The sequence below is a fragment of the Alosa alosa genome, chromosome 2 (genome assembly GCF_017589495.1).
Source record: "Alosa alosa isolate M-15738 ecotype Scorff River chromosome 2, AALO_Geno_1.1, whole genome shotgun sequence".
NCBI lineage: Eukaryota > Metazoa > Chordata > Actinopteri > Clupeiformes > Clupeidae > Alosa > Alosa alosa.
The window spans coordinates 5,001,112-5,028,543 of record NC_063190.1 but is presented as its reverse complement, the minus strand read 5'-3'; the positions used below and the strand labels follow the sequence as shown (position 1 = coordinate 5,028,543).

Genomic DNA, 27,432 nt, shown 5'->3' with positions numbered 1-27,432 from the left:
AGACAATAATGTCCCATTAATCCTTGCTTGTTTTGGAAGAACCTCCTATTTTGAGACATATTTGTTTTTCTTTTCGGGGATGAATTCTGATGAGTTCCACACAGTGACAGCAAAGAAGGACAAGTGGGAGGGACACTGATCAATAATAAACAATACTTTTCTACAGCTTTATGTGTCATGTCTTCTGAGAGTGAGAGTGGAGGTCAGAGAGAGAGAGAGAGAGAGATCTACTAGTTCTTCTTTTATAAGAATTCAGGCTTGCTTACATGCATGCATGCTTGACCATACAAGCATGTTAAACAATGACCGGAACGTGTAGTAATTTGTTTGAATGAAAACACTTGCCTCAATAACGGAATAAATTATGCAGTCGGTAATATATTACATACATCATATATTAAAATATTGCCAGTATATCATGACTACCTATGTTTACATTTGAGAAGGGTTCAACAGGGGACTACATCCTATCATTGTGCTGGTGTGTTTTTGCTTAAGCTTCAGAATGTCTGATAGGCAAAGCTGAGTTCCTGTTATGCCAGTCACCCTCATTACTGCTGCTGTACTGTGTGTCTGAGAAAGCCAACACGTCTTCACGTGCTCATGGGCCAACTGGCAAGAGGGAGGGGTGGGCCTCCTATTAGTTCTTTGACAAAGGGATCTTGCCAGAGAGTCTGGCTTCTTGATAGGTGAAAAGGGCAAAATAAGCAAAGGAAGGGCACTGCAGGATGTGATTTGTTTTGTACAGATGGAATATTTGAGCACTTACTGTAAAGGCATTATTCAGTAATTTTCTTTCTTAAAAGATTTCATTGTGAATGAAAATTCATAGAAGCATTAAAGCAACACTAGTGGCCTTTTTTCTAATCCATTTTAATGATATGGTCATGTGATGGCTGTAACACCCCCATGATTCTCATCAACCATCCAGGCAGGACTATTTAGTTCTGTGGAAAGGACACCTTGTGAAAATGTAAGAAAAAGCTTAGTTAGCATCTTGAGATCAATGCCAAATGGATTGTTGGTGGTGGCTGCAAGGCTTTTGTATGCCTTTTAATAGTGTCAAAACTCCTCACAGCTGCTTTAAAGCAACTCGATGAATTAATTCATATTTACACCCTTTGGCATTAATATTCTACGCATTAGTGCTAAGACGGTACACAGTTTGTTAAAAATAAATAAATAAATAATAAATAAAAAAACAAAGAGCACCCGTTCAACAATTTCATGCTATTTGAGAGCAAGTTAGATACAAATATAAGATAGATAGTATAAGAAGTTCCCACAGCCTTTCAAATTTAATTTTTATTTTTGGTGATGTGCGTCTATGAAGCTGAGCAGTAAAGATCTAGCCAGTTTGATGGAGTGACGCATGCAGTTGAACATCTTGTTGGCATGAAAATGTTTTTTACTTTTACTCTTATGAAATCCTTGTGGTGTTTTTGGACCTTCCATAGACTGACGTGACTAAAACTGAATCACTCCAGCCAAACCCATCAGGGTAGAAATGTATAGAATAAATTGCTTCATTAGAGTTGCTTCTAAATTGCTTCATTAAAGGATGGAATCACATAAGGACACAATCATTTAAATCTAGAATGATCTGCAGAAATGGAGAGAAGGCCAAGACTTCTGGGGAAGGCGTGCAAACTGGACCTACTGGCTCTGACTCTAACAGTGAGTCAGTTGGTGAGATTGTACCCACTCGTGAGAAGAGGAATAACTCATTTGTGAGGGTCTACACTGTGCGGTAAACTGTTCTTTTGTGGTTAGTGAATAATGTTGACGTCAAAGAAACTAAGTTGTTTTTCTCACTCACTTTCCTCTTCAACCAAATCTAAAAACAAATGTCCATTGCTCAGTTTTGCAGACCTTGCACTTTTGTCAGATGACCAGGTTCTTACTCAGACATAAACACAGGGTGGGGACAGTCTGAAGCTCTACCTTAAGTGGACATTACAAAATTAAGTGTGTTTGAAGATTGTACATGGTTAACAACTGTTTATGTGGTGATGGTACAGGGTACTGGTTATGAGTTAAGCACCTCCGGACTTCTTTGTGAAGCGGCCGGAAGTGTCCCACTGACCGACTCCAGGCTGGTTGGCACCATGCTGTCTATGACTTTGATGATGAGGATAATGGTGGTTGTGGTGGTGTGTGTGTAAGTGTGTGTGTGTGTGTGTGCGTGCATGCATGCATGTGTGTGTGTGTGTGTGTGAGCAAGCAAGAGAGAGAGTTGGTGTAAGCCATTGATTATAAGATGTTTACATGATCATAGGATAACAAAGGTGCTTTATATTACTGCATTTAATTTACCCTTTCCCATCCAGGAAATGAAAGCTATTTTATGGTGAACATGCTGCACCTGGCGAGTGAACAAATAACCTCACTAGAATGTATGCCTTACATACATTACATATGTATGCCTTAGTGCCTGTAGCCTAAGCACTTTTAATTCATTAACAATTTTGTTTTCAATCCAACAATAAAGCATAAATCTTTGTGTTTCTTACTTCTTTATGCTATTCTCTTGCGTTTAAGGCCACATTCATAAGTGATAGCCTATGTATATATAACTTGTGAGAGTTGACCGATTTGTCACAGCATTGAAAGACATTTGCCAGGTATTAAGTTGCCTTTTCCGAGTCTTTAAGTGGGCTACAGTAAAATATGTGCCATGTCTTACGTGTCTGTTTTCATTTAAAACAACACCAAAGAGTTTTTTGTAGGCCCTACCTTAAAATAATGTTTCCAAAATCGTTTTTAGTGGTTCATCAACTTGTAACAGGGTGAACGGCACTTCTGCAATCGCTTCGCGGCCCTCTATCGGCTATAACCACACTATGTTTGCCAGATCGGGTAGCGGATCTGTAGTTCGATGGAATAAGACATAAGAAACTACAGATTTGACTTGCATCTGATGTCGCAATACATCGTTTCATAAATCATGCAACATATTCTACCTTATCGGTGGACATTGTTATTTGCAAAGCCGGTGCTGGATAAACAAATAGCGTGCGTGCGACAGAGGGAAAGTTCTTTGGTGTTGCTTTAAAACTAAGCCATTTTTACAGTAAATGGGAGACTGAGATAGGAATACCTTAGTCACCTGTACTGAGTCATCTTCCTCACAGGTTGTGTATAACTTCTCTGACGAGATGGAATGGTAAAGTTGATTGAAAAGCCTATATTTAGGTCTAATGGAAAATACAAAACGTCAGATCACGATGTTTTAATATGGCAATGATGATAATCTGGTTTAATTATGCCTGAAATTTCCTTGCCAGGTCAGGTGACAGTTCTTTTTCGTAGTCCCTTTAAGGAGATTGCTTTTCCTCCGATTGGCCTGTCAGTAACGGAAAAACACTTCGCTGTAGTCGAATTTGGAATAGGCCTATTTGAAGTTAATAAGTTGAAATAAAGCCAGATCGAGGTGTACTTGCTACATGTCTCCTTTTTGGCATTATACTGCCACGCCCTGGTGAAAAATGGAACAGCATGTTTAGTCTATACCTCTCTAGTTGTGTCTGAAATGAACCTAAATTATCTCCTACTACTAGCCTACTATCTATTTACCTTCTACATCTTGAATTCTTTGCAATTATTCTATGTAGACTACTTACAAAATAAATGACGATATTTTTATCAGATGATAAAACAATACCATGTGAAACATGAAAGGTTTCTATATTTTACTGACTGTGACTTTCTACTTCAGAGTCATACAAAATTAATATTGAGAACCAATAGGCCTTAATAGAAACGTTTTTTAAACATAGGTCATATGCCAACTAAACATTTGCGCAACTGAAAAGAACCAGGCTGTATTTTATACAGTATAGGCTACGATCCACCACCAAGCTTGCACAATTGGCTAATCTTCTCTAAATAGATCTTGGCTACAGATCTCATCAGCCTGTATCAAATTCTAATGGATGCACGGCCAGAGAATGTCTCTGGTCACTGGTTGGACCAATGATTTTAACATGATTTTAGATTTTACATGTAGCCTGCTGCAAACTACGTTTGCACTGTGCCCTACAAGGACCGCTGTCGTAATTTCCGGCAAGTTTAGGGATGTTGGATTCATCATGTTTGGAATGGCCAGTAGTGGACGATATTTGAACATGCGTCGAGCTAGTTAGCTCACGTTAGCACCAGTTAACAACCCATGAATGCAGTCTTTTTATGATCCTGCATGTTAGTTCTATTTTCATTAATTCTGTTAGCTTGCGTATGAACAGCAAAACAGTGAAAGTTATTTCACTAGACAGCTTATCTGCAAAGGGATTCTATTACAGGTAAGGCAACCCTTAGAATTTTCCACCTGCCTCCTCATCCGTAGCTGTGTAAAAAAGGGCTAATATTTTTCTTGTCTGAAATCGTCTTAGCTGCCGTTAAATACCGTGACATTATGACATGGTAGGCTGACTGAAACTGTAAACATAACAGTCTACACTGATACATCTGGAAATAAAAAAAAGGCCAGTTTGGTGAGCCAACGTTTGAATATTGCAGTCGCTAAAGTAGAGAGCTAGCAAGTAAGCAATGTTGGACGTTAGCTAACGTTACTTCAATCTGGCTATGCAACGTTGCCAGACATTCGCAAATATTTGGCACAAATCTAGATTCTAGAATCTAGAAATCTAGAAATTTCCGATAGAGAAAGGGGATATATTCGGTCCTTCTAACGCTCAGTGTAATTTACAGTAAGTTAGCGTCACCCTCAGACGATTCATTTAAATGCACATCAGCCGTAGCTGCTATACTAATAACGATATGTTAAGCGTTTTGTTTGACATACCGGTATTAAAACAACACCAAAGAGTTTTTTGTACCTTTTAAAATAATGTTTCCAAAATCGTTTTTAGTGGTTCATCAACTTGTAACAGGGTGAACGGCACTTCTGCAATCGCTTCGCGGCCCTATATCGGCTATAACCACACTATGTAAGTTTGCCAGATCGGGTAGCGGATCTGTAGTTCGATGGAATGAGACATAAGAAACTACAGATTAACTTGCATCTGATGTCGCAATACATCGTACTTTCATAAATCATGCAACATATTCTACCTTACCTGTGGACATTGTTATTAGTAAAGCCGGTGCTGGATAAACAAATAGCGTGCGTGCGACAGAGGGAAAGTTCTTTGGCGTTGCTTTAATCTATTATTTTCGTCAATTTAGTGTGGGACAAATACCACTTTGGGTCGTGCAGACTCCAGATTCCTATGGCTCCCACCTGTGATGCACCTGTCAGACGCTTACTGACTTGTGTTTGGTGGTCTAGTTCTAGTAGTGAGGTAAACGTTAGTGATAGCTAAGTTAGCTTGTTGATAGGGTATCCTATTTATCTCGTTTCTGTAATAGTTCTAAATAAAACTGCAACGTTTGGCCTGGCTAACGTTATGGAAACCTAGTTTATGAAATGCATGACTGTAAATTATGCAGTTAAGTTGTAGCCTAAGCCTACATTGCATTTCTGTCAAAACAAAGTTTGCCATCGGATCAACGATTATATCTCTGTACATTTTCTGATTTGGATGAGGATGTTTCGGATTTTGTGTTATTATTTGTGCCAGTCTTAATTGTAACAGTCTACATTAATTCTGCCTTGGAGGTTGTTAGTTGGAGAAAGGACAGCTTGTCGTTCTTTGCCTTGAATTCCTATAGCTGTGTGGAGAGCTTGCACAAGAATGCACTCTATTTTTATGGTATGGCTAGATTCTTTTTGAGAGATAGCATTTATTAGACTTTCCTTGCTGACAAAGTTCAGCATTTGGCTGAAGTAGAAAATTAAAATAGTTGGCCTCTATTTCCTTTAAGATAAAAAAAAAACCCTCCCACCATCAACGGACTTTTCAATGTTAGTTAATGAGTGGGGACTACAGGTTACTGCTGTAATGCAAAAGCTGTTTTCTACTTGTATGTTGTCTCTCTCCACAGCAAAGCTCCAGCATGGCAGACAGCATTATGAGCAGGGCTGCCACCATGGAGATTCCCATTAACAGCAACGGGGACTCCAGGACCATCCCCGAGGATGATGGTCTGGAACAGGTGGGTTCAAGGGAGGCGCCTGTTGTGTTTGCAGTGCACCGCTGGGTTATTGATTTAGCAAGACAAAGACAAAGGGGAAAAAAGCAACTTCAGATGACAATGTTAGAAGAGGTTCAATTGTAATGAAGTTTTACTATGATTTTGTTCCATCGGACTCAGTGAAATAAAGGATAGCTTTTTCTCTGAATTTGTCCATAGTACGTGCGGAACAGTGAGAAGTGGTACAACTCTGTTATAGCCTAGAGCATGTCCTACAATATACGGAACAGACATGCTTTACTTCTTATCAAAGCCTTGTAGCCTCCAAGGTTAGTGTAGAATTTCCAGTTGCACAATATGGTCCTGATAGGGGACTTGATGTGAGACTGACTGTGCGCATGACGTGGCCTTTAGTCTCTCCAGGGCTCCGTCAGTGGTAGTATAGGCTACTATAATTAGAAACAGTTAGCCTACAAGTTATTTCTGTTGAAGTGAATTAAAACTGGTGAAGCTGGTACCTGTAACCAGGTGAAGCTCATTCATTATCCAATTAAGTACCATATTCCATGCTCATCGGCTGTAAGAAAAGTCAGCAGGTGTTTTTGTTTTTTGCCCATTGCTGTTGACTTAGAAATGGTTAAAAATTGGTGAAACTTTAGCAATAAAATGTTGTAAGCACAGAGGTGACTGCTAGTGTTGTTGGATTTGCAAACAAACTGAAGAGGTGAGCTGGCATTAAGGCAAGACACACCTGTGTAGACACAACTGTGGTAGATCCGGGATAAAATAAGGAAAGCAAATAGAGGGCTGTTTGCCAGAATGTGTCATTCTTACGCAGCTAACGCTTGTGAATGGAAATTAACATTTTGGCAGGTTCTCACCTTCTAACAATTGAATTTCAGGTATTTGATAGTTTTGTAACTGTGTCACACATTGTCTCGAGTCATTTGTTTATCAATGATCAAAGCACACGAGTTGCCATTAACCTTATCTCGTGTTTTGGTTTAGACTGCCAAGAGACTTTAATCTCCTGAAAATGTAGGCTAGTGTTGCTATTCTTCATCAGTTTATATCTATTTTCTTGTATGTCTGGGTTTGTTAAATGTGTGTTTCAGTACCAGACCATCCTCACAAGTATCAGCGGCAGAGACCATTTAGATGTGAATAAGGGCCTGTTTACATTTGTTTTTAGAATACATTTTGAGTGATCCGATTGCAAGTGGTCAGTGTTGGTAAAAATATTGTATACCAAAGTGAGACACGAGAAGAAGATACAGACTTTAATTTGGCTATACAGGAAGTGCATTGTGCACACACGAAGCACAATGCACTTCAGAATATGTGTCTCTGACTTGACACAGAATTATCTCAGAGTTTAATTACACAACAGATCATGGCAAAGGATAGATAATCATACAGTGACAGTGGCAAAGTCAGGAGACATCCAGGCTACCCTAATCAATGACACAAATGGTGTTTGACGCAAAATAAGCAGAAGTGATATCAACCCAGGCGTCTTGTTATCCATGTTTGGGAAAACAGTACAGATATTACACAGGGCCATGAAGTAGAAGCATACTTTAGAGTCAAAGTGACAATAAACTAGACTAGTAGAACAATAAACCACATATTGGAATATTGATCGTGATGCAGAACATTAAACCACATGGAATATTGGACATAATGCTCTATTCCACTTTCTCTCTTCAGTTAAAACATATTGCTGTATTCAAGGTGTACCAACAAAGATTTTGCTGACCACCTGTATTTAGATTACGTAATTGCCAATGTCACATTCATTAGAACTCCCATTGTCTGGGACACATCAGAATGCATTAGCGTTTACACTACAAAAAATACGTGGTGAAATGCATCTCAGAACACCTCGGTAAGTGGTTTGAGGGATCGGATCACAATGCATCTTAGCGATTGTTTACACCTGTATTTGGAGCTGACCACTTGTGATCAGATCACCGAAGACACGGTTTAAAGACCAATGTAAACGGGGTCTAAGTCAAAACACTGAGCTGTGGGCCTGTATATGGGGCAGCCTGGGTTGACTCCATGCCCCCCATGTTTTTTAACTAAGCCTGTATCAGCCAACTTGCCAGGCAATCTGGCACTCTGTGAAAGACCAGACCTATTAGTTAAGAAATCTAACACAAATGGATATTCCATAAATGTTTTCCTGTGATAGGGAAAGCTCATTGACCTTGTGTGATGGGGAAAGCTCATTGACCATTTCCTGTGATAGGGAAAGTTCATTGACCTCGTCATTTTGATTAGTCTTATCTCATAGTAATATAGGCTGTAGTAAAGTATGACAGTTGATAGCATAACTTGTAGTCTACTTGTAATAGGCTGGTGGACACTCAAGTCAGTCATTTAGCCACAAATAGTACAGGTTGTTGTTAATACCCATTTTGAAAGCAAGCAACTGAGGCCGAGACACTGAAAGATTTGATGTCATCATTCAATTTTGGTTCAGTGTTTTTACATCATTGTAATGGTTCCATTTATTTCAGTTTGGATTGTGTCCTTTTTCTGTTCTATATGTGTGTGATGTGCTATTATAATTTTCCTTTCTTTTTCTTTCCTTTTTTGGGCTTGTCCCTGTGCCTCACATTCCCTCACATTCACACAGGCTGCAAAGGCTCAGTGGAGCTTAGATGAGAAGGCAGACTCAAGGGTGAGCAGGGTCGCGGGATGGGGTATGTGTGTGTGTGTGTGTGTGTGTGTGTTGTTTGTGTTTTGTCTTCAATGTTTGTTACAGTTTGTATTGGGGAACTGACTGGTTTCATGTATCTCTAACCCAGGAATAGTGACCTAGATGTGGGTGGATTGTGGGTTGTATGTTTCTAATCTAGACAGAGTGGATGTTTCAAACCTTCATGTCCTCCAGAAGCTCATGTTAAGATGGAGTGTGTTGAAGGGTTTGACTTGTTTTTGTTTGTTTTATTGTTTCCTATGTGAAAATGTAAACTTATATTAACTGCTTTTATGGTTTCTAGCTTCTAACAGATTCATGCAAGAAAGATTTGTGTCTTTACTTGTCATCTCAACAGCAAATGTTCATGGGGTCACCCTAATATAGATAGACTTGGCAGTGCTCTTTTTACTCTCAAATAAATTTGTTTACATACTTCTGGTAGGACCGGGGGACATAATGGGAGTGGTGGGTTTGGTCAGTCCAGCATCGCATAGCAGGGTTGGAGTAATCTGATCAGACAGGTTCCTGTATGTAACCACTGCCATTTGTTTTGGAATGTGGTGGGCTAGAGGCTACTGTATACTGATAAGGCTCTTAATTGTATTAATTGACAAGGACCTTACACAGTCTTAACTGTTTTAAGCTTGACTTTGAAAGATTTTAAATTGAGCTAAATTTCCCATTCTGGCTTCAATTCATATTTCAGTGTACTAAAGATTTCAGAACTCTTGGTGATGTGTGCACTAATATTAGCCTAGTTATCCTGTTGACATTGTAAACCAGTTGACCTAGAATGTGTGACATTGCTCCTGTAGAAAGCATAGATAAGCATACCTAACCATGACCATAACATCTGAATAAAGATGAGCTTAACTTGGGCAAATTTGGGTAGAATCAATTATGTGAGAACTTTCACAGAGCTCACATGTACTTTATTGTTCAGTATCTGTTGAAGCCACATATTCATACATCATTGCGATTTCAAAGTGGTTTCACTGATTTTAATAAAAAAAAGAAAAAAACTTTGACTAATTCCACTGCGGAAGTCTAGTCTAATGGAAATCTGTGCGTCTACGCTGCTGGTCTGTGTACTGTGCATTTCCACGTTGTTCCATCTGTCTGTCTCCCTCTGCCTCTACTTCTTCCACTCATTTATGTGCACTCTCATCTCTGTGTGTGTGTGTGTGTGTGTACGTACACAGGATCTGCAGCAGGTAATGGTATCTGGGCCTAATCTGAACGAGACCAGCATCGTATCGGGTGGCTACGGAGGCACGGCCGAGGGCATCATCCCCACCAGCTCTATCAAAGGTACGTCACCACACTCCCCCCCCATTACGGTGCTCTGTGTCAGGGACAAGATGAAGTTGGACAGCGCCGCATAGGAAAAGCTGTCTACTGTCGACTAAAAATAACACATCACGCCTTTGTTCACTCTTCACACGTCTCTTTACCTTTTCTGCGAAATCAGCCAACTCCTTTTAAGAAGGGCAGTTTTTATATGGGGAGTGCCACAGTTTGCAGGCTGTGTTCTACTGTGTGTGTGTGTGTGTGTGTGTGTGTGTGTGTGTGTGTGTGCCTAATCCACTTCACACACTTCCCCAGTCCAGCGTCTTTGTTAACAGAGTGAGAATTTGCTCGACAGAAGCTTTTTTTTCTGTGCTGGTGGCATTTGTCTGGGAAGGCCATGAGATGGCTGTTTGAGTGTGTGATAAAATAGAGATAACTTTCAGGCACATTCTCTCTCTCTCTCTCTCTCTCTCTCTTTTCTTTTCTCTCTTTCTTTCTTACTTTGTTTCTTTCTCTCTCTCTCTCTCTCCATCTCTGTCTATCTCCTCTCTCCATTTCTTGCTCCCTTGTCAGGCAACTGTAGCAAATGTTTATGGGGAGATTTGCATAATTTTATGCTTCAGTGGTTTTAGTGGCATTTTTCTGCTATGCCGTTTCCCACGTCCCCCTCCCATTTGAGGGAGTGCAGGAGTTGGGTGGGGAGAGGTGGATTAGAGTGTGTACAGAGTGCATGGGAGAGGTCTGTTGAATGGGCCTGCGTGGGACATTAGTCACAGCCAGTGCTTCTCATCTTTAGCATACTGTACCATAGCTGGACACAAACATGCTATTGTCGAGACCAACACTGGGTCCAGTACAACTACTGCCATCCTTATACCAGAAGACTTTGCAAAGATTTTTGAAAGACTACAGTCTCAGACCTTCTCGCATCTAAAGACAAGCCATCGAGTATTTAAATCACAGACTAGTCACAGACTATGATTTTCATCAGTTTCTGCAGCATTGTTTCATGTGTGACATCCCTAACAACCCAACTATAGAGTTGTTCTGTCACATGGAATAGCCAACTAAAAATGTATAAGAAACGAAATTACAAATAATCATATAGGCTACTGCTGTCGCCTACTTTGCCCCTACTTTGCCACGACTAAAAGACTTGCAATAATATCAAACATGTTTGATATTGTCGTAATGCCAAGACTAGAAAAAAACTGACTCGAAATGACTTAAAACCGCTAAGATTGGCACCTTACTACACTAAACAATCTAGTGGACGGGAGCATGCCACAACTCCAATAAAATTCCCATGATTTCATTCCGACTTTGGAAATTTAGTCGCTGACTGAAATTGCTTCAAAATCGTACGGTGTAAGGCCGGCATAGAGACAGTGCTTCAGAGATGTTGTAAAATGCTTAAATTTAATTTTCTAAATGTACTTTGTTTGGTAGCATTCTGTTCCAAAGGATTTGTTTTTCAACTGGACTCTTTTCTTATCATGCTCCATTTAAAGGACAAGGAGACCCACTGTAGCATGTCAGCATGGGCGGACTGTTTTACCTTAGTGTTCATATTATCGCACCAATAACTCTAGTGTGTGATCCGTGGCAGTTTGACCGCCAGGTCTGAGAAAAACAGTGCAGAGGTCTGCCTGCTCATTCTCTTCCCCTCCACCAGGGCCAGCTATCCACTTCAATGCTGACTTTCTCCCCCGGCGCATTCCTGCCCCAGGACAAGGTGGCCTCTGTGTTTCTGTGTAACTCATAATCATGTGTACTCTCCCCCTCGCGCTTCTCATTGGGACGTGGGTCCTCCTGAAACCTCTGGCGATGGGGCGCTGAGTCTTTCTGCTTCACTGGTTTGTTGGTGGTGGTTATTCTAATTTCATCATATTGGCTTATAGGTGGGACAGGGTGCTTGGTGGTCTTAACCACCAAGGTGCTTGGTGGTCTTAACCAAGGGGTCTCCAGACAAGACCCCTCAAGACCCAACCTTTAGGGGTCTCCAAGCTGCCGTCTTCTAGGAATTCATCTGCTTCAGGTTCCTGCTCTTAAAGTGTTTGGCTGACATGGCATGCAAACGCCAAATAGTAGCCTATAGTACTGCCAAATCTCAAATCAACACTCAAACAGGTGTAGCGCACCTGGGTTTACTGCGTAGAAAACAGTGGGCTTTCTCTGCTTGTCCATACGTTGTCCTCTTGGCTAGCTCTCTGGCACTGGTGTACATGTGCTTTAACACTGAAGAAGTCTACATGGTGTTTGGGTCTTTTTCGCAAATTGCTTGATGTTCTAAAGCTTGCATATGTGGAGTGGAAGCAGCACTTTGTCCATTTACATGCCTCTACATTCAAAGTACGAATGTGGCCAAGAATTTCAACCTTACAGGAAAACTTGTAAAAATGTGAGTACTGTCGGTACGGAAAAAAAAAGATTTCTATTTCTCTTCGTACCGACTGTACTTGGTTACCTTAAGAAACACAGATCTATGTGAAAAAATGTTTTTCTTTTTTCTTTAAATGTGTAAATCTGTGCCATCGTCATTGTGTGTTCTCATCAGTGTCCTGTCATCTGTATGTACAGTATGTGTTTTTCCATGTTCTAACTCTTCCTACCACTCTCTTTCTTCCTCCTCTCCACCCATTCCCCCACTCCATTCTCATTCTTTCATCCATCCCTCACTCTTCCCTTCACCTGTTGTCATCGATGTCATCCTGTCATTCTTTTTCTCTTCAACTGGACAATGGTTCGTTGTCGATATGAATGGGCATCAAAAACCCTTGGCATCCAAACCCTTGCCTCACCCCCCAACTCTCATTTACGATACCTATTAAACCCACTCATACCCATTCGTCATGTTAAATCCTCACCCCAACTCACAATCCCTTGCGCATCGTCCTTGTCCATCACACCTTGAGCCCGCCCCTTCCCCCTCCAGACCTGCGTTTGAAGGCCAGGGGTGTTAACATTGTTCCGAGTCAGTCTGCCGCCAGCCGAATAGCCAGCCAATCAGAGGACATCTCAGGTATCCCCCCACAAGGACCCTGGACACTCCCAACTTCATTCCACTCCACAGCTGCATTCTCATTCGCTGTCTTTGTCTGTCAGTCATCCATGATTTCTTTCACTCTCTTATGGTAGTAGTTACTAACAATATTCTGGGCTCTGTTGCTCTAAATCATGGCCTTTGGATTAACTTGATATGGGTTTGGGTCATAGGTAGGGCTGGGACAACGCGTCGACATAATCGATGACGTCGACGCAAAATATGGCCGGCCAGCACACATTGATTTTGTACTATTTAAATTAACGATAAGATAAAATAATTTCATTGAGCTGCACTTTTTACTCACACAGCCTTTCCTCGCCCCGCCCGCTCTCTCTCGTAACGAGCCCGCTGCTCCTCCTCTGCATGTGCATTTAACAAGATATTCACGATTGTTGAAGGATTGTTGTTGCCACATAGAAGCACTGCATAGAACACAGTGGGCTAAATTGCTATTAAATCCGCTTAGCATCGTGACCATGCAGCGCAAATTTGTTCAAAACTGCTGCATTAAAGTTAAAGTAAACTCTGCTAAGGTCTTATCACAACATAGTACATTGAGGAGACTAAACTAAGTTAAGTTACAGTATGCAATCAAGCAGTATCTCAAAGCTAATGTTAGAATACTGTTTGGATGTCAAGTTTAGCATGCTTACTTACAGCTGCTTGTATTTCGTTACTCATGCAGGGCTCATTTTATTGACTCAAATGTTTGCAAAATCCCATGTAAATGGAAAGGTGTTTTCCAAGACTCAAAAAGTGCTTGTCCCAAGGAAGTACGAACCGTTATTTGAACTAACTAGGTTATGAATTGCATAAACACATCAGCAGCCTTTTAACTGTGTTAATGTTAATTGCAAGACGTCTTAAAGTGACAGGCACTCAATTAGACCTGTACACTACTGAACTTTATTGAATGCTACCTCTGACTAAGAATGCATTACTTTGCACTTGTATAGTCTTTTATTTTGGAATCTTAAGAGCAATACACATATATTGCAATGTTAAAGAATTCATGTTTAATTCATTCAGATATGTAAATAAACATGTATAAGTTGCTATTAGCCAATTAATGAGGAGATAATTGATAATCGAATAGAATCGAAATTGAATCGGACTGAAAAAATGAATCGTTAGATTAATCGATGCATCGAAAAAATAATCGCTAGATTAATCGTTTAAAAAATAATCGTTTATCCCAGCCCTAGTCATAGGTTTGCTGTGAATATGGCATTCTCTTTGAGTGTTTGTGTGTGTTAGAATGTATCATTGTGTGTGTGTTAGAATGTGTGTGTGTGTGTGTCAGGGGAGAAGAGTGTAGTGGTTAAGATGAACATAATGCAAGATTGTAAATAGACTTGTAATCCCTGCCCATTAGGATCCAACATGCATCACAGTGGAAGCAACCAATCAGGCATGGCCGAGGAGGCCACAAGAGGCATCGCCGTGGAGAAGTTCGACATCATGAAGAAGTGGGGCCTAAACACCTACAAGGTATACAGCAGTTGTTCAATAAGCATTAGTAAGCATTTAAAACATTTGTCACAGTTTACTCTGGTTTATTTGTATTTGTACTTATAATACTAATTATCTACTTATTGTAGATAATTCAACAACTTTGGGAAATCAATCTGCTAATTTAATACCATAAGCAAGATTCTAAGCACAAATATAAGTTAGTTCATGCATAAGGTGCTTTGCTCATTGCGAGACCACTGTTTAAATTAGGCTCCTATCTGTTATTTATATTCCATGATTAATATATATTATTTATGCTCGAAACATTATAAGTTATGTAAGGGGTAACTGCTGCTGAGATTTCCTGATATATGGAATTAATGGACTAGTTTCATACACCAAGTCCATTAATTCTATATATCAGGACACCTCAAACTAAGGCTGTTATCCAGCTTATCCCTGCATTTATAGCACACAAAGAAAACATGCGGATTAATAACTGTTGACAGTTGTTTGATATGAGTACTGCATACGTTCCTCTGCAGTGCACAAAGCAGCTGATCTCGGAGCGGTTTGGACGCGGCTCCAGAACGGTGGACTTGGAGCTGGAGGCTCAGATCGAGGTTCTTCGGGACACCAAGCGGAAGTACGAGAACGTTCTTCGTCTGGCGAGAGCGCTCACCAACCACTTCTACAGCATGGTGCAGACCCAGCATGCCCTTGGAGACACCTTCGCGGACCTGAGCCAGAAGTCACCAGAACTACGGGTCAGTTTCATCAGACTTCAGTCTTCTTTATAATACAGTGATGAATAAAACGTGATGGTAATAGATGACGCTAGGGATTGAGAATTAGTGTTGTGTCTGCGATTAGTTGTATTTGTGTATTTGTGTTGTTTTTTGTAGTAGACTGCTGTGTCATCCATAATAAAATGTTTTTTTAATCTTGATAATCGATGATGGGCGATGGCCATAATGGGAGCCTTAAAGCAACACCAAAGAGTTTTTTTGTACATTAAAATAATGTTTCCAAAATAGTTTCAGTGGTTTATCAACACGTAACAGAGTGAACGGCACTTCTGCATTCGCTTCCCGACCCTCTATCGGTTATAACCACACTATATAAGTTTTCCAGATCAGGTAGCGGATCTGTAGTTCAGTGGAATGAGGCATAAGAAACTACAAATTTGACTTGCTTCTGATGTTGCAATACATCATACTTTCATAAAATCATGCAACATACTCTAGCTTGTTATTTGCAGAGCCGGTACTGTATAAACAAATAGTGTGCATGCGAGGAAAAGTGCTTTGTATAAGTATATATACTCTTTTGAGCAAGTGCTCAAGTGAGTCACTTCAGCCATGGATGTGGGCATGGGAGAGCAGTGCTCAACCACTTCCCCCCCCACATTTTTCCTACTGGTCGGGGATCGAACAGGCAACCCTTTTGGTTACAAGCCCGAAGCCCTAATCAGTAGGCACCGGCTGCCCTTTGGTGTTGCTTTAAAGCTTTTGATACAAATGCAAATGAACAGGTGGTTTACATATATGACCTGAAGGGATGCCATAGAAAAGTCTAAATGTTTTAAATTGGATTTCTTTTTTTGTGTTGTTCACAAACAGGACGAGTTTGGTTACAATGCAGAGACACAGAAGTTGCTGTGCAAGAATGGAGAGACACTCTTGGGCGCCATTAACTTCTTTGTGTCCAGCATCAACACATTGGTGAACAAGACCATGGCAGACACTCTTTGGACCATCAAGCTGTATGAAAATGCCAGGTACGCCAGAGAAGAAGGGTTTCATGGGCCTGATGAGAGAGTAGCCAGAGAAGAAGGGTTTCATGGGCCTCATGAGAGAGAAGCCAAAGAAGAAGGGTTTCATGGGCCTTAAAGAAGAAGGGTTTCATGGGCCTTATGAAAGACAAATGAAGTGATTTCTGTTGTTATTTTTCTTGCCTGCAGACAAAGTTGGCTAATTCAAACACAGCTCTACTAAAACTGTACAGGACACTTTAATAAATAATAATTTGCCTCATTTAACATGTTAGACCTTACCACTTGCCTTTTGGAGATCTGCTTAATAATGTGTGGGTGCCTATGTCTTTGTGTGTGCACGTAGACTAGAATATGATGCGTATCGGGCAGACCTTGAGGAGCTGAACCTGGGCCCGCGTGATGCCGTCACCATGGCGAGGATCGAGGGCGCTCAGGAGGAGTACCAGGCTCAGAAGGACAAATACGAGCGTCTCCGTAGCGATGTGACCATCAAGCTCAAGTTCCTAGAAGAGAACAAGGTACATGAAACCCAGCAGCAAGCACTTGTTTGAAACGGCGTGTACATCTAGACAGTCGGTGAACTCTACTCAACATTCGTCAGCCTGAACTTTGCACTAACTACACTACCTGTTATCTGCAAAAGTCGCAAAGTTGAATGAGTCCATTACCATAACTCACATTCCATGTTGACTGCTTTCAGTTAATATTCACAAAGTCAAATTCAGTGCAAAAAAGAAATACAGTATATTTGCATTGTATAGAACCTTTCAGCTACATAAACAAACGAGTGTAACTAAGGCATCTCCTGTGGCACAAAAAGCAACATTGAGCTAATTATAACTCGGGGATAAACAAAAATTATTTTTAAAAAGTGTACATTTTGTAGAGTACTACGCTAAAGTCCGATACATTTTCATGACAACTTATCTGCATTGATTTTGAATGTTTATATCAGAAACCTTCTAGGAACCGATTGAAAGGGTCTACAGGAAGAGACTGCAACTGCAACTATATTCATGTTTTTCAAGCAGCAATTCCTCTAATAGAAAATTCAGAATTCAACCTGCAATACTTGCAACCTCATAGATGCACTCAATGTTGCTAAGTAGTCAGTCCATAAGTGGAAATAGATGTAATACTCACAACAACTCCAATGCAAGGCAATGGTATTTCCATCCAGCCCCAAGGTGCTCATGTGCGATGTGGTGTGCTCTCTCCTGTGTGTGCCTGTGTGTGGTGTGCCTGTGTGTGTGCCTGTGTGTGTGTGGCCTGCCTGTGTGTGTGTGGTGTGCCTGTGTGTGTGTGGTGTGCCTGTGTGTGTGTGGTGTGCCTGTGTGTGTGGTGTGTGTGTGCCTGTGTGTGTGTGGTGTGCCTGTGTGTGTGTGTGTGTGTGTGCCTGTGTGTGTGTGTGGTGTGCCTGTGTGTGTGTGTGTGTGTGTGTGTGTGTGTGTGTGTGTGTGTGTGGTGTGCCTGTGCGTGCGTGCAGGTGAAGGTGATGCACAAGCAGCTGCTCCTCTTCCACAACGCCATCTCGGCCTACTTTGCTGGCAACCAGCAGCAGCTGGAACAGACCCTCAAGCAGTTCAACATCAAGCTCAAGCCTCCCGGTGACGACAAACCCTCTTGGCTGGAGGAGCAGTGAGCCGAGCCTTATGGACCGGCCGACTGACCGACCCACACACACACACACACACACACACACACACTGTTAACTCAACTTTGACCCGGGACCAAGACAGCCCGTTTTCCCTCTCCTTCTTCCTCCTCCTCCTCATCCTCATCCTCTATCTTCAGTTCCTGAATTTGGTTCAGTCACTGATTTAAAAAAAGAAGCCCCACACTCCACTTGCATACAGATGTTTCTTTTTTGGAGAGAACGCCTGAAGAAAACCGATACATCCAGAACATAGAACTCGTCCATACAATCCTCTCTTACTGTATTTCAATCATCAAAACCTTATAGCCACCAAAGCCCAAATCCTTAAAAACGGACTAATATCCACCTGTGGACTAGTGGATATGTTTACTGCTTTCATTTTTGAATTACAAGCCTGTTGTTGTCAGTGTGATTGTGATGACAGACTTATGAAGGACATGGTTTATCTGAGGATTATTCAGATATTTAGCTGAAAGGGGTCAGTGATTTTTGGGCTTGTGTTTACTAGTGTATGTGTTTTGTTGTTCAGAAACCCTTTGGAAATGGAGCTTGGGAAGATGTACTGTATGAAGCAGGCACACTACATGTGGTGTAGCTGATGCTTATGGATGATGAATATTTCCCAAACCACCTGACACGCATACTAAAATGCCCCCGTGGTGAACACTCTTCAGAATGGTGAACACTCTTCAGAATGCATCTTCAGTAACCGGTCGTTCAGCTTCAGAGAAAGGTCACGAAAAGAAGCATTTATGTCTATGTTGGTCTTGGGAAAAAAACGTCTGGTGGAGGTCTTATTCTGACGTCCAGCATCCAATAGTCCAGTGCCTGCTCCCTCCAACCAAGCCTTGGAAGTGGAGACTATTCATGTACAGTATTCAGTGTCAGTGGTCACTGCAAAAATTGATTATGTCGGTAAATCAGTAATGTCCTGATTGCATCCCAGTCGTTTAGCTTCATGTTAGTTGCTAGTTCCCACACAACTGCACGGCTCTTGTTTTGGCACTCGTCAGATAGTGGCGTAAAAAGTTGTGAAATACGTTTTGGCATCTAAGAATGGGTCAGGGCTTAAGTTAAGTTCAGTGATTTTTTTTTTTTTTTTAACAACAGACCATTGCTGTTTGCAAAGTAAGTCTTGTTGGAATTCCAAACACTTTGAAGACCTTGGGTGGAACACTGCTTAGTTTTTTCTTGTATGCTCATGTTTATATGTCTGCACTCCCTTATTGAAACTGATAGGTGGACATGTAACAACAAGTCTTATGATATTGTTTGTTTGTTTGTGTGTGTCCATAACAGATAACTCCATTGTCCAGTGAAGAATAATTGCCAAAATCCTTATAAGCATGAATGCATTTATCTCTATTAGAAAACTAAACCGGAAATGTAACTTAATTTTCACTACAAGCCTCACTTTTGCCAGCTTGGGAAAAGACTGCACAAATGTATGGTATTGTTTACTTCCCTGTTTTTTGATGTGCAATGTGATTTTTAGTTTTTAAACTCAAAAAGCAGATAAGAGGCAAACAACATAATACCTTTGCACTGGGAAGACAGTGGCTTGTTTTTGTTGCAAACTTTATCTGATATCTCCAGATTATATTCTGTATTTGTTGTAATTTGTCTTGAGTAAGAACTATGAATCAATGCTGATATAGACTTTATGCAAAATCAACATGCACATAGAATAATGCTTGCTAGTTGCTACAAATGTCTAACTGGCGCACACCATGCTAAATACTCGTTTGGAATGCTAGCGCCTTTTTTAACTACAAAACACCTACTCACATTATTAATACATGATCATTGACACTTTGACCCTAATAGCTGCAAAGAAAACTGCTGAAATCTCTCGTTTTAGTAGAGGTATTTGACAACGCGGTCGCTCTTGAAAACACGTAATTGTTCAACACTATAGGAGACTCATGAGCTTGCCATGAAGCAATACAAAGGACATGTCTCTAATAATCTAGTCATGTACTCTGGTCCGTTTGTTACTCTGCTCAATGTGTGCATGTCATTGCAAATCCTCCATATCTGTCATGACTGTCTTTGGTCAGCGTAAGACATGACTGTGGTTATTTTGTAAACCCCTCCCCCCCAAATATGTCCTTGTGCAGTCCTACCACTTTGACATGTACACTGTTTGTCAGATTCACTTGAAATAACCTAGACACTGGGGATAGGACCGATACATTGACAGAACTATATTTAACAAAGAAAGCTTACATTTTTACAGAATGTTTTTATTTTTCCTATAAATGTTGTGGCATGTGGCGTACAGACAGGATCATGCATACTGTAGAATTATGTCTGCAATGAATGTCATAGACATTACTGATACTGTATCTTAAATGGTCTCAAACTCTGATGGAACTGAACCTTGAAGTACTAAAGGTTTTTTTTGTACTATTAACTCCAATCTGACCTAATGCTCCTGGTGTTCCTTGCCTCTTTGTACAATTCCGACCCCGTAAAGTTGATTGTTTTCATACATCAGTGTGTGTCCTTTTAACCACTAGTGAAGACCATGAAAAGAGTTCTGATGTAGTCATAGGCGGCAGCTGATGGAAGGATTTCTAAACATATATTATTTGTGTACAATCAGTTGTTAACAGCTGCTCTGATTTTTCTAGTGTATGATTGTATATATGGATATTTAAGATGACAAGACGTGAACTGGATTTCTGTAAAGATTGCCTTTATCTCTCAGTTTGACCAAACCTCTGGAACATGGAAACTCTCAAACCCACAAGATGAAATAAAATGTTTCCAAAATGATTTCATTTTCAGTGATGTTGTCTTTATCTGAATTAGACACACCTTGTTCCAAGAAACAGTAGGAGTTTGAAGAGATACAAGAAACAATGCAATATTTAAGAATATCGATTGCAAAGGCAGGGGTTTGTTAGAAATTGAAATGTCAGACTTATCTATGATAATTACAAGAGTTGTCCACAAGAGGGCATTTGCCCATGTAAAAAAAAAAAAACAAAATCACTTGCTGATTATTTTGCTGGTGTTTTCACATGAAAAATATTATTATGTCTTGTTATTGTTGGCTGCCTTTATAGGCATATGCATTGATCTTTCTGGCATTGACCTGAAGTCAGACAAATACTGTATATGCTGTAGTTTTATTATCTTTTTTTTTTTAATCTTTGTTTTTAAAATGTCAATGCAGGTTTGCACCTGCCCAATATGTTGATATTTAGGCTCCAATTGGTCTAAAAGTTGTCTTCAGACAAACTTGATAAATTATGATAAACCTGTTGGACAGGAGATTCCTGTTGTTTCCGCTTGACTTTTTTGGCAGTTTCAGTAGAGACAATATGAAAAAATAGTGACTAGATGTCTGAGCCATATGTTTGACTTTCATTTCCATATGACAGATAACTGTACTGCGCTTGTGTACAAAAAGATGTCACACAGGATTATATCTTCATGTGCTTGGTATTCACCATAGTTATTACACCTCTCTACAGGCTACCTGTTGCCACAGAGTCCGTTATCTCCTCAGCAGGCTGCACTTATACAGCCAGTGGACATTCAAATACATCAGTAAAGCTGCATCTGTACAGTACAAGCCATGAGCTAATGGAAACTAGGGAGAGTCTCAGTTACACTGGAGAGTTTCTGGCTGTTGATATGTACCTTGGCGTCTTATTTTTCTTGTTGACCTTTTTTCTACTACTAGTCTGCCTCAGCTGAGGATCGCCATCCCGTGTAGACAATGGAGACACCTTCTACTTCAGTTGTTTCCCCTCCACCACCTCCACCCATGGACGCTTTCTCCAGGTGTGTACAGAAACGAGCTATCATGAGAAAGTTCAACTGGGACACCATCCCCTGCGAGAGGGTCCTGGGCAAGCGCAATCTGTGGACCATGCAGGCCTCGCTGGGCGACTTTGAGCTGGACACCGAGAGGATCAAGGAGCTCTTCTGCAAAAAGGACAACAGCCAGCCCACGAAGACTGTGCCGAGACCATGCAAGCGTGACTTTTGTCCATCTGAGCAGGGTATTCAGAATGTACGTAACCTAATACCATTTCTGAGGTGATTATATCAGGCATTGGGAGGAACATTTGAGTGAATATTTGATGAAGGGAAAGTGTGGTAGACACAGTAGTTCCTTTCAAGGCATCTTATTAGTGGTCATTTGATAGCCACCATACCACATTTGAGCGCTTGTAATACCTCTTTGATCTGTGTCATACTATAGACGTGGTCATGTGCTAGCTAGACCACCTGTAATGCATGTTTTCATGTCTTTTCTCTGAAACAGATCTCACTACTCAGTTCAAAGAAGAGTATGAACATCGCTATTGTGCTGAAACAGTGTAAAAGGTATGGGAGAGTCTCTCAGATTATTTGAGTGACCTCCATCTGTTTATCCATCAGGGGTCAAAACAAAGCCTGCTGACCTTCACAGCAAAAGCTCACTTAACCTTGTGACTTTCTCCTCAGGCCAGTCTACAGGCTGGTTCGAGATATCAGGGAGGGCAATGCCACAACCTTTAAAGGTGGAACACTCAAAAATCTATGTAAGCTGCTCCCAGATAAAGAAGAGGTAACCACATAAATAAGTCTCTCCATCCATGAAATATCTCCACTTCCAACCACCACTGAGCTTTTTCATTTAGAAAATATAAGACACTACCACCCCCACTATAACACATCTACAGCATAGAACCCTCAACGTGTGAATCAGGATAAATATACATTTTGTTTGTTTGTTTTGTTGTTTTGCATTGACTACTGAAGGTAAAGAAGCTGCTGGCCTTTGAAGGGACCTTAAGTCATTTAACAGAAGCTGATCAGTTCATGGTGAGACTGATTAAACTGCCAGGGTAAGTTTTTGTCCTTTATGCTCAACATTAATGATCGGAGGACTTTCCTGTCTTGCTCCTCTTAGACACCTGCCTGCACATCACATTTTCCACATAAGCCAGCTTCACCACACCCAACTGGCTCAATCAGCGCTACTTTATGTTTACTAAACACACCTTGTTTAGTAAATACAAGGCATTAGAGTATATTGTAAATATACTGTGACTTTGATCTGGAATGGCTGTTATGGAAGACATATGCAGTGCAGAAGTCTCCCAGGACAAGAATAAAGAAATCCTGTTCTGCAGACACAACATGTAGGGCTCATCTCCAGTAATCTTTGACCTCCAACCAATCTCTTTCTCTCTATCCCACTCAATATGTCTATGTGTGAAGCTATGAGGAGAGGATACAAAGTCTTGTCCTTGTGGAGGAGTTCTTCCCAATCATGGATGACCTGAGAAGGTTGATTGCTGTTATGACCGCTGCAGCCAGAGGTGGCATTACCTTCCATATTCACTAAAACATGCTATGGGATCCCACATTCTCCTTGTGCCTAGTCACACATGTTGTATTATGCTTTGGCATCTGTCTATAGCTTTACCAAAAAACATGCTGGTGGTTGTATTTCTTCGACAGAGCTACTGGAGTCTGACGATCTCCAATCCATCATCCGCCTGGTGCTTAAGGTTGGGAATTACATGAATGAGGTAAGTGTTGAGCACTGCAATGACCCACTTTATCACCTGGTGTAACAGTACCTCCAGTGTGTCATGCCCCTGTGGTCAAAGACATAAGAGCATGGCCGTTCTGCATTTGTCGCACTCAGGGTTGTTATACAGGCAGCGCCATTGGCTTCAAGATGGGCTCGCTGCTTCGGCTTGCTGACACAAAGGCAAATAAGCCAGGGATAACCCTCATGCATTATGTGGCAACGGTATGAGCTCAGCATCTCTGTCAGTGAGCTTCTGAAATCCAATAGCCAGATGTCTGTGCTTTTTTCTGATTGTTTTTTGTGATTGTGAACAACAGCAAGCTCAAGATGTAGACCCCTCTCTACTCAATTTTCCAAGACGACTTAAATACATAAGGGCGGCTGCAAGGTAATCCCTAAACAGACAAAAAACAGCTTTGATGTTAGGTCAACAGGTGGTATGTTCATGTTCATTCCATATGTATTTCATCATCTACAAACCAATTCAATATATTTGCTGGCTTAAACCTGAACCTTTTTTGTCTTATTTTGACCGATCTGTGATATGCATATTAAACATGGATATGTATGCTACGCAGGCATGCACAAGACATGTTGATATTTATGTGGACATTCCTCTTTTTAGGATTTGCACTCAAGAAGTTCGTGATGATTTGCAGAAGGAGATTGGCAGGGTAGCAAGTGTTAAAGAAGATTCCTCCAAGCATGATGACCTCAACAGCCAAATGGAGCGTTTTCTTAAGGTGAAATACTCTAAACAGCTAATGTGAAGGTAGCCAGACTCTTAAGACTCTCCATCCAAGACTTCCTAGATAGTCCCTCACGTTCAGATATGTTTATGTAATAATTTTGCATGTCGGTTGTGACCCGAAATTTACTCTCATTTGTCACTGGGATTATGAACTGGAAAAGAACCCTGAAGAGTCAGACATGGCTCTCTGATAGACTAGATTTCTGCCTCCTCTGCCAGTGAGCTCAGCTGGGGAGTGGTTAAGGCAGTACATCTTTGCTGTAGAGGGGGCTTTGCCAAAGATAATGAATCTTCTTCCATTTCAATAGACATTCTGTGGAAGAAGTCATGGAAAACTGGAAGACATAGATCTGTCTTGTGTGTTATGGCTTCTCTCTCTCTGTACTTGGTTTAGGATGTGAAATGAGATCCTAGCTGCTCACTTTCAACATCATTTGGGGCAGTGTTCATTAGCTAGGCTAGTCCAAATGGAATAAATTGGAAGATTTCCAGAGTAAGCATAAGTGTACAGTAGTAGGAAGTGTTCACAGGTTTTACTTTTCACCTTGTATGTACACCTCAGTGGGGTAATCCACTGGCTTGTTTTACAAAGGCCTGTTTTACACTTGAGGTGCAAAATAGGTCCACATGTAAACAAACCTTTATCTGATCGTCAGGATTTCCTCAATTACATGCTCAAGCCTCAATTCAAATGTGTACAACAGTCGACTGGTTGTGTGACAGCTTGTTTCAAATACCAGTGGTTAAAGGGAACCTTTTTCTGGGAAACGAGTGTAGACCAATCTAAATTTGATCTTTGGCAGTGAAAATAAACGTGTTAGATATACTTACCTGCAAGTTGTAACTGTTGGCATATAGAGGGCAGACCTGATTCTGGAAAGTGTGGATATCTCATGGAAAGAGTTCCAGGACACCAAGAGCTCTCTGGCGGAGTACCTGTGTGAAGACCCCACGTCCTTCAAACTGGAGGAGTGCTGCTCCATCTTCAAGTCCTTCAGTGAAAAATTTGACCAATCTGTTGCAGTAAGACTTCTCTCTTCTGTCTCCACAGGTCAAAAGTAGTGTATAAACTCTTCTAATTCACATTTTGAATCTAACTCACAAGGACTATAGGAACCATCAATGAAAAGTCTTAGGACATCTTAAGAACACTTCTTAGAACGCTTATTAGGAATACTTCTCAGAACACTTACCACTTATTTTTAGTGAGGCTAATGTCATGAGATGCTAGCTGCAGATATGTTTGGTCTCACTTAGCTCCTTCTGCTCCAGGAGAACCAGCAGCGCCGGGAGGCAGAGAGGAGGCGCGAGCGACGGCAGAGCCTGAGACCGGGCTCCAGCGCCGACATTACGGCCTCCTCCTCCAGAGGGGTCTCCCCTCAGACAGACAGCGACATGGAGAGGGCCCTCGCCAGTCTGCTCGTTGCGGAAGGAGGCACCCCGAGGAGGAGTCGTCGTCTCTGTCAGTCCACAAGTAACCTCTCTGAGGTCAGGCGAGCCATTGAGAATTATGGACAGAGGGACAATACTTTCCAAATTGGGCCCCACATCCGCAATCGCTCCCACACCACCAGTAGACCATGATAGACCTCTGCATGGCCCCCCAGCCCCTCCAAGCAGGGGTCTTCTGACAGCGGGTCTGTCTGATGAAGAGGAACACAAGGACCATGATTTGGGACTGAGGCCTCACGCTGCGTCTCTAGTAGGAAGGGAGATACAATACGTAACCAGCGGAGGAGATAAGTGACAGAAAAGCAAGACCGTTTCTACTAAAGCTGAACTGTCTTTGCCGTTTGAAAGCCTATTTGAAAAAGGACATTGTGGGATACAGATGTATGATCCATAACCGAAATGTCAACAGCATGGCCTAGCTGACGTAAATAGGAAACTTCAAAAGAGATAAGGAGCAGCAGCAGCACCTGCAAGCAGTTTAGTGAGTCCTCCGCGACTCAATGATGGTGCTGGTCCTGTGCCATGGCTATGTCTAGTAAAGACATGGCAGTACAACACAGGACACAGCACATGAACAGGCCTACACAATCTGTGTGAAGATAGAGCTGATATGTGTGCAGATGTGCTGCCCTGTCCACTACACAAGGGGAATATCACCTCCTCTAGTCTTCATTTTCCCTCCGAATCCCCACCATCATCACCCTTACTCTGCAGTCCTTCATCTTGATTACTGTTTTTTTATTTTTAAAAAGAGACACGTCCTGACTTGAGTCTACATGTCCTATTTATGATGCCGTCCTCCTCAACATTTTAAAAGAAACGGGGCCCGTTGTATTAGATTCAAGGTTGATTAAAATAAGTTTTACTGTCCTACATCTTAAAGATGCCATCTTAGAGTGTCTTCAACCAAGCCATATACTGTTCTAGCCAATCAGCACGCTTCAGGAGCATGGAAGGGATGGGTGAAATTTGATTGGAAGTGAACCTCAAAATGTCAACAATCTTGCCAGAATCATGGACCATACCTCTAAGTCTCTATTAAATCTATACTGTAATGCTACTGAACATTGTATACTGTTTTTGTATATTGTTTATTGTCTTTATAGTCTACTTGGTATACATGAGAGCTTAAAAAATAAGACCTTCCTATGTCCATCTTCAGGGAAAGGTTAAATGTAATCAGGGTGTACTCAGTCTTTCCATTGGGTTTTCCATTGTCATTATCTTCGAGTGGCTTGGCTTTGGACTGACAGCGGGTGGATTTTGCTTGGTTACCTGGGAAATGGTATTTGTTTACACCATGATCTCACTTGGCTGGTGACACTGTGAAATAATACCCTCTAAACCCAGCAGCTTTGGACAGACTGTTCTTTCATGCAGGCCTGGAAGACTGGAGCTTTAGAGGTCATCTCAACTTAAGATCAGAAAATATTCCACTAAAATCCACTGGAAAGAAATATATCAGATAAGCCTAAAGAAGTAAACATGTGTTTTCTGGATTCTTAATTCTATCTGAATTAAATTACTTTTGCAGGATTTGAAATGGTATGTTTTATTATTGTAGTCTACCTTAGCTTAGGCTATGTGAAAGTGTGCTCATTAGAGTGAATCATTTTGAAGAAAAAAAAAACGAAAAAAAAAAAAAACTTGATGACCTCTTCACAAAGCTGCTAGGGGGTGTCATCCACACAGTCACATGAACAGTAGACTACC

At 41.1% G+C, this 27,432-nt stretch overlaps 2 protein-coding genes across 8 annotated transcripts; both read left to right on the top strand.

Moving 5' to 3' along the window:
* Positions 1-4,088: 4,088 nt before the first annotated feature.
* Positions 4,089-20,752, top strand: arfip2b (ADP-ribosylation factor interacting protein 2b). Of its 7 annotated transcripts, none has more exons than XM_048237182.1 (10): positions 4,089-4,301; positions 5,947-6,057; positions 8,681-8,725; positions 9,949-10,057; positions 11,712-11,771; positions 14,458-14,573; positions 15,083-15,304; positions 16,160-16,317; positions 16,658-16,832; positions 17,801-20,752. In XM_048237182.1, exons 2-10 carry the CDS (start codon positions 5,959-5,961, stop codon positions 17,954-17,956), a joined length of 1,140 nt encoding a protein of 379 aa, XP_048093139.1. In that variant the 5' UTR covers positions 4,089-4,301; positions 5,947-5,958; the 3' UTR covers positions 17,957-20,752. The 7 variants fall into 7 exon arrangements, with proteins under 7 accessions (XP_048093139.1, XP_048093141.1, XP_048093151.1 ...); XM_048237194.1 differs by lacking the exons at positions 4,089-4,301; positions 8,681-8,725 and adding exons at positions 5,628-5,714; positions 12,972-13,058; XM_048237184.1 differs by lacking the exon at positions 8,681-8,725.
* A 1,039-nt stretch (positions 20,753-21,791) lies between these two features.
* fhdc3 (FH2 domain containing 3) lies at positions 21,792-27,210 on the top strand. Its single transcript, XM_048238137.1, has 11 exons — positions 21,792-22,001; positions 22,257-22,318; positions 22,439-22,541; positions 22,736-22,821; positions 23,198-23,298; positions 23,441-23,511; positions 23,631-23,738; positions 23,834-23,904; positions 24,142-24,259; positions 25,126-25,290; positions 25,540-27,210. Exons 1-11 carry the CDS (start codon positions 21,792-21,794, stop codon positions 25,849-25,851), a joined length of 1,407 nt encoding a protein of 468 aa, XP_048094094.1. The 3' UTR covers positions 25,852-27,210.
* Positions 27,211-27,432: the final 222 nt, after the last annotated feature.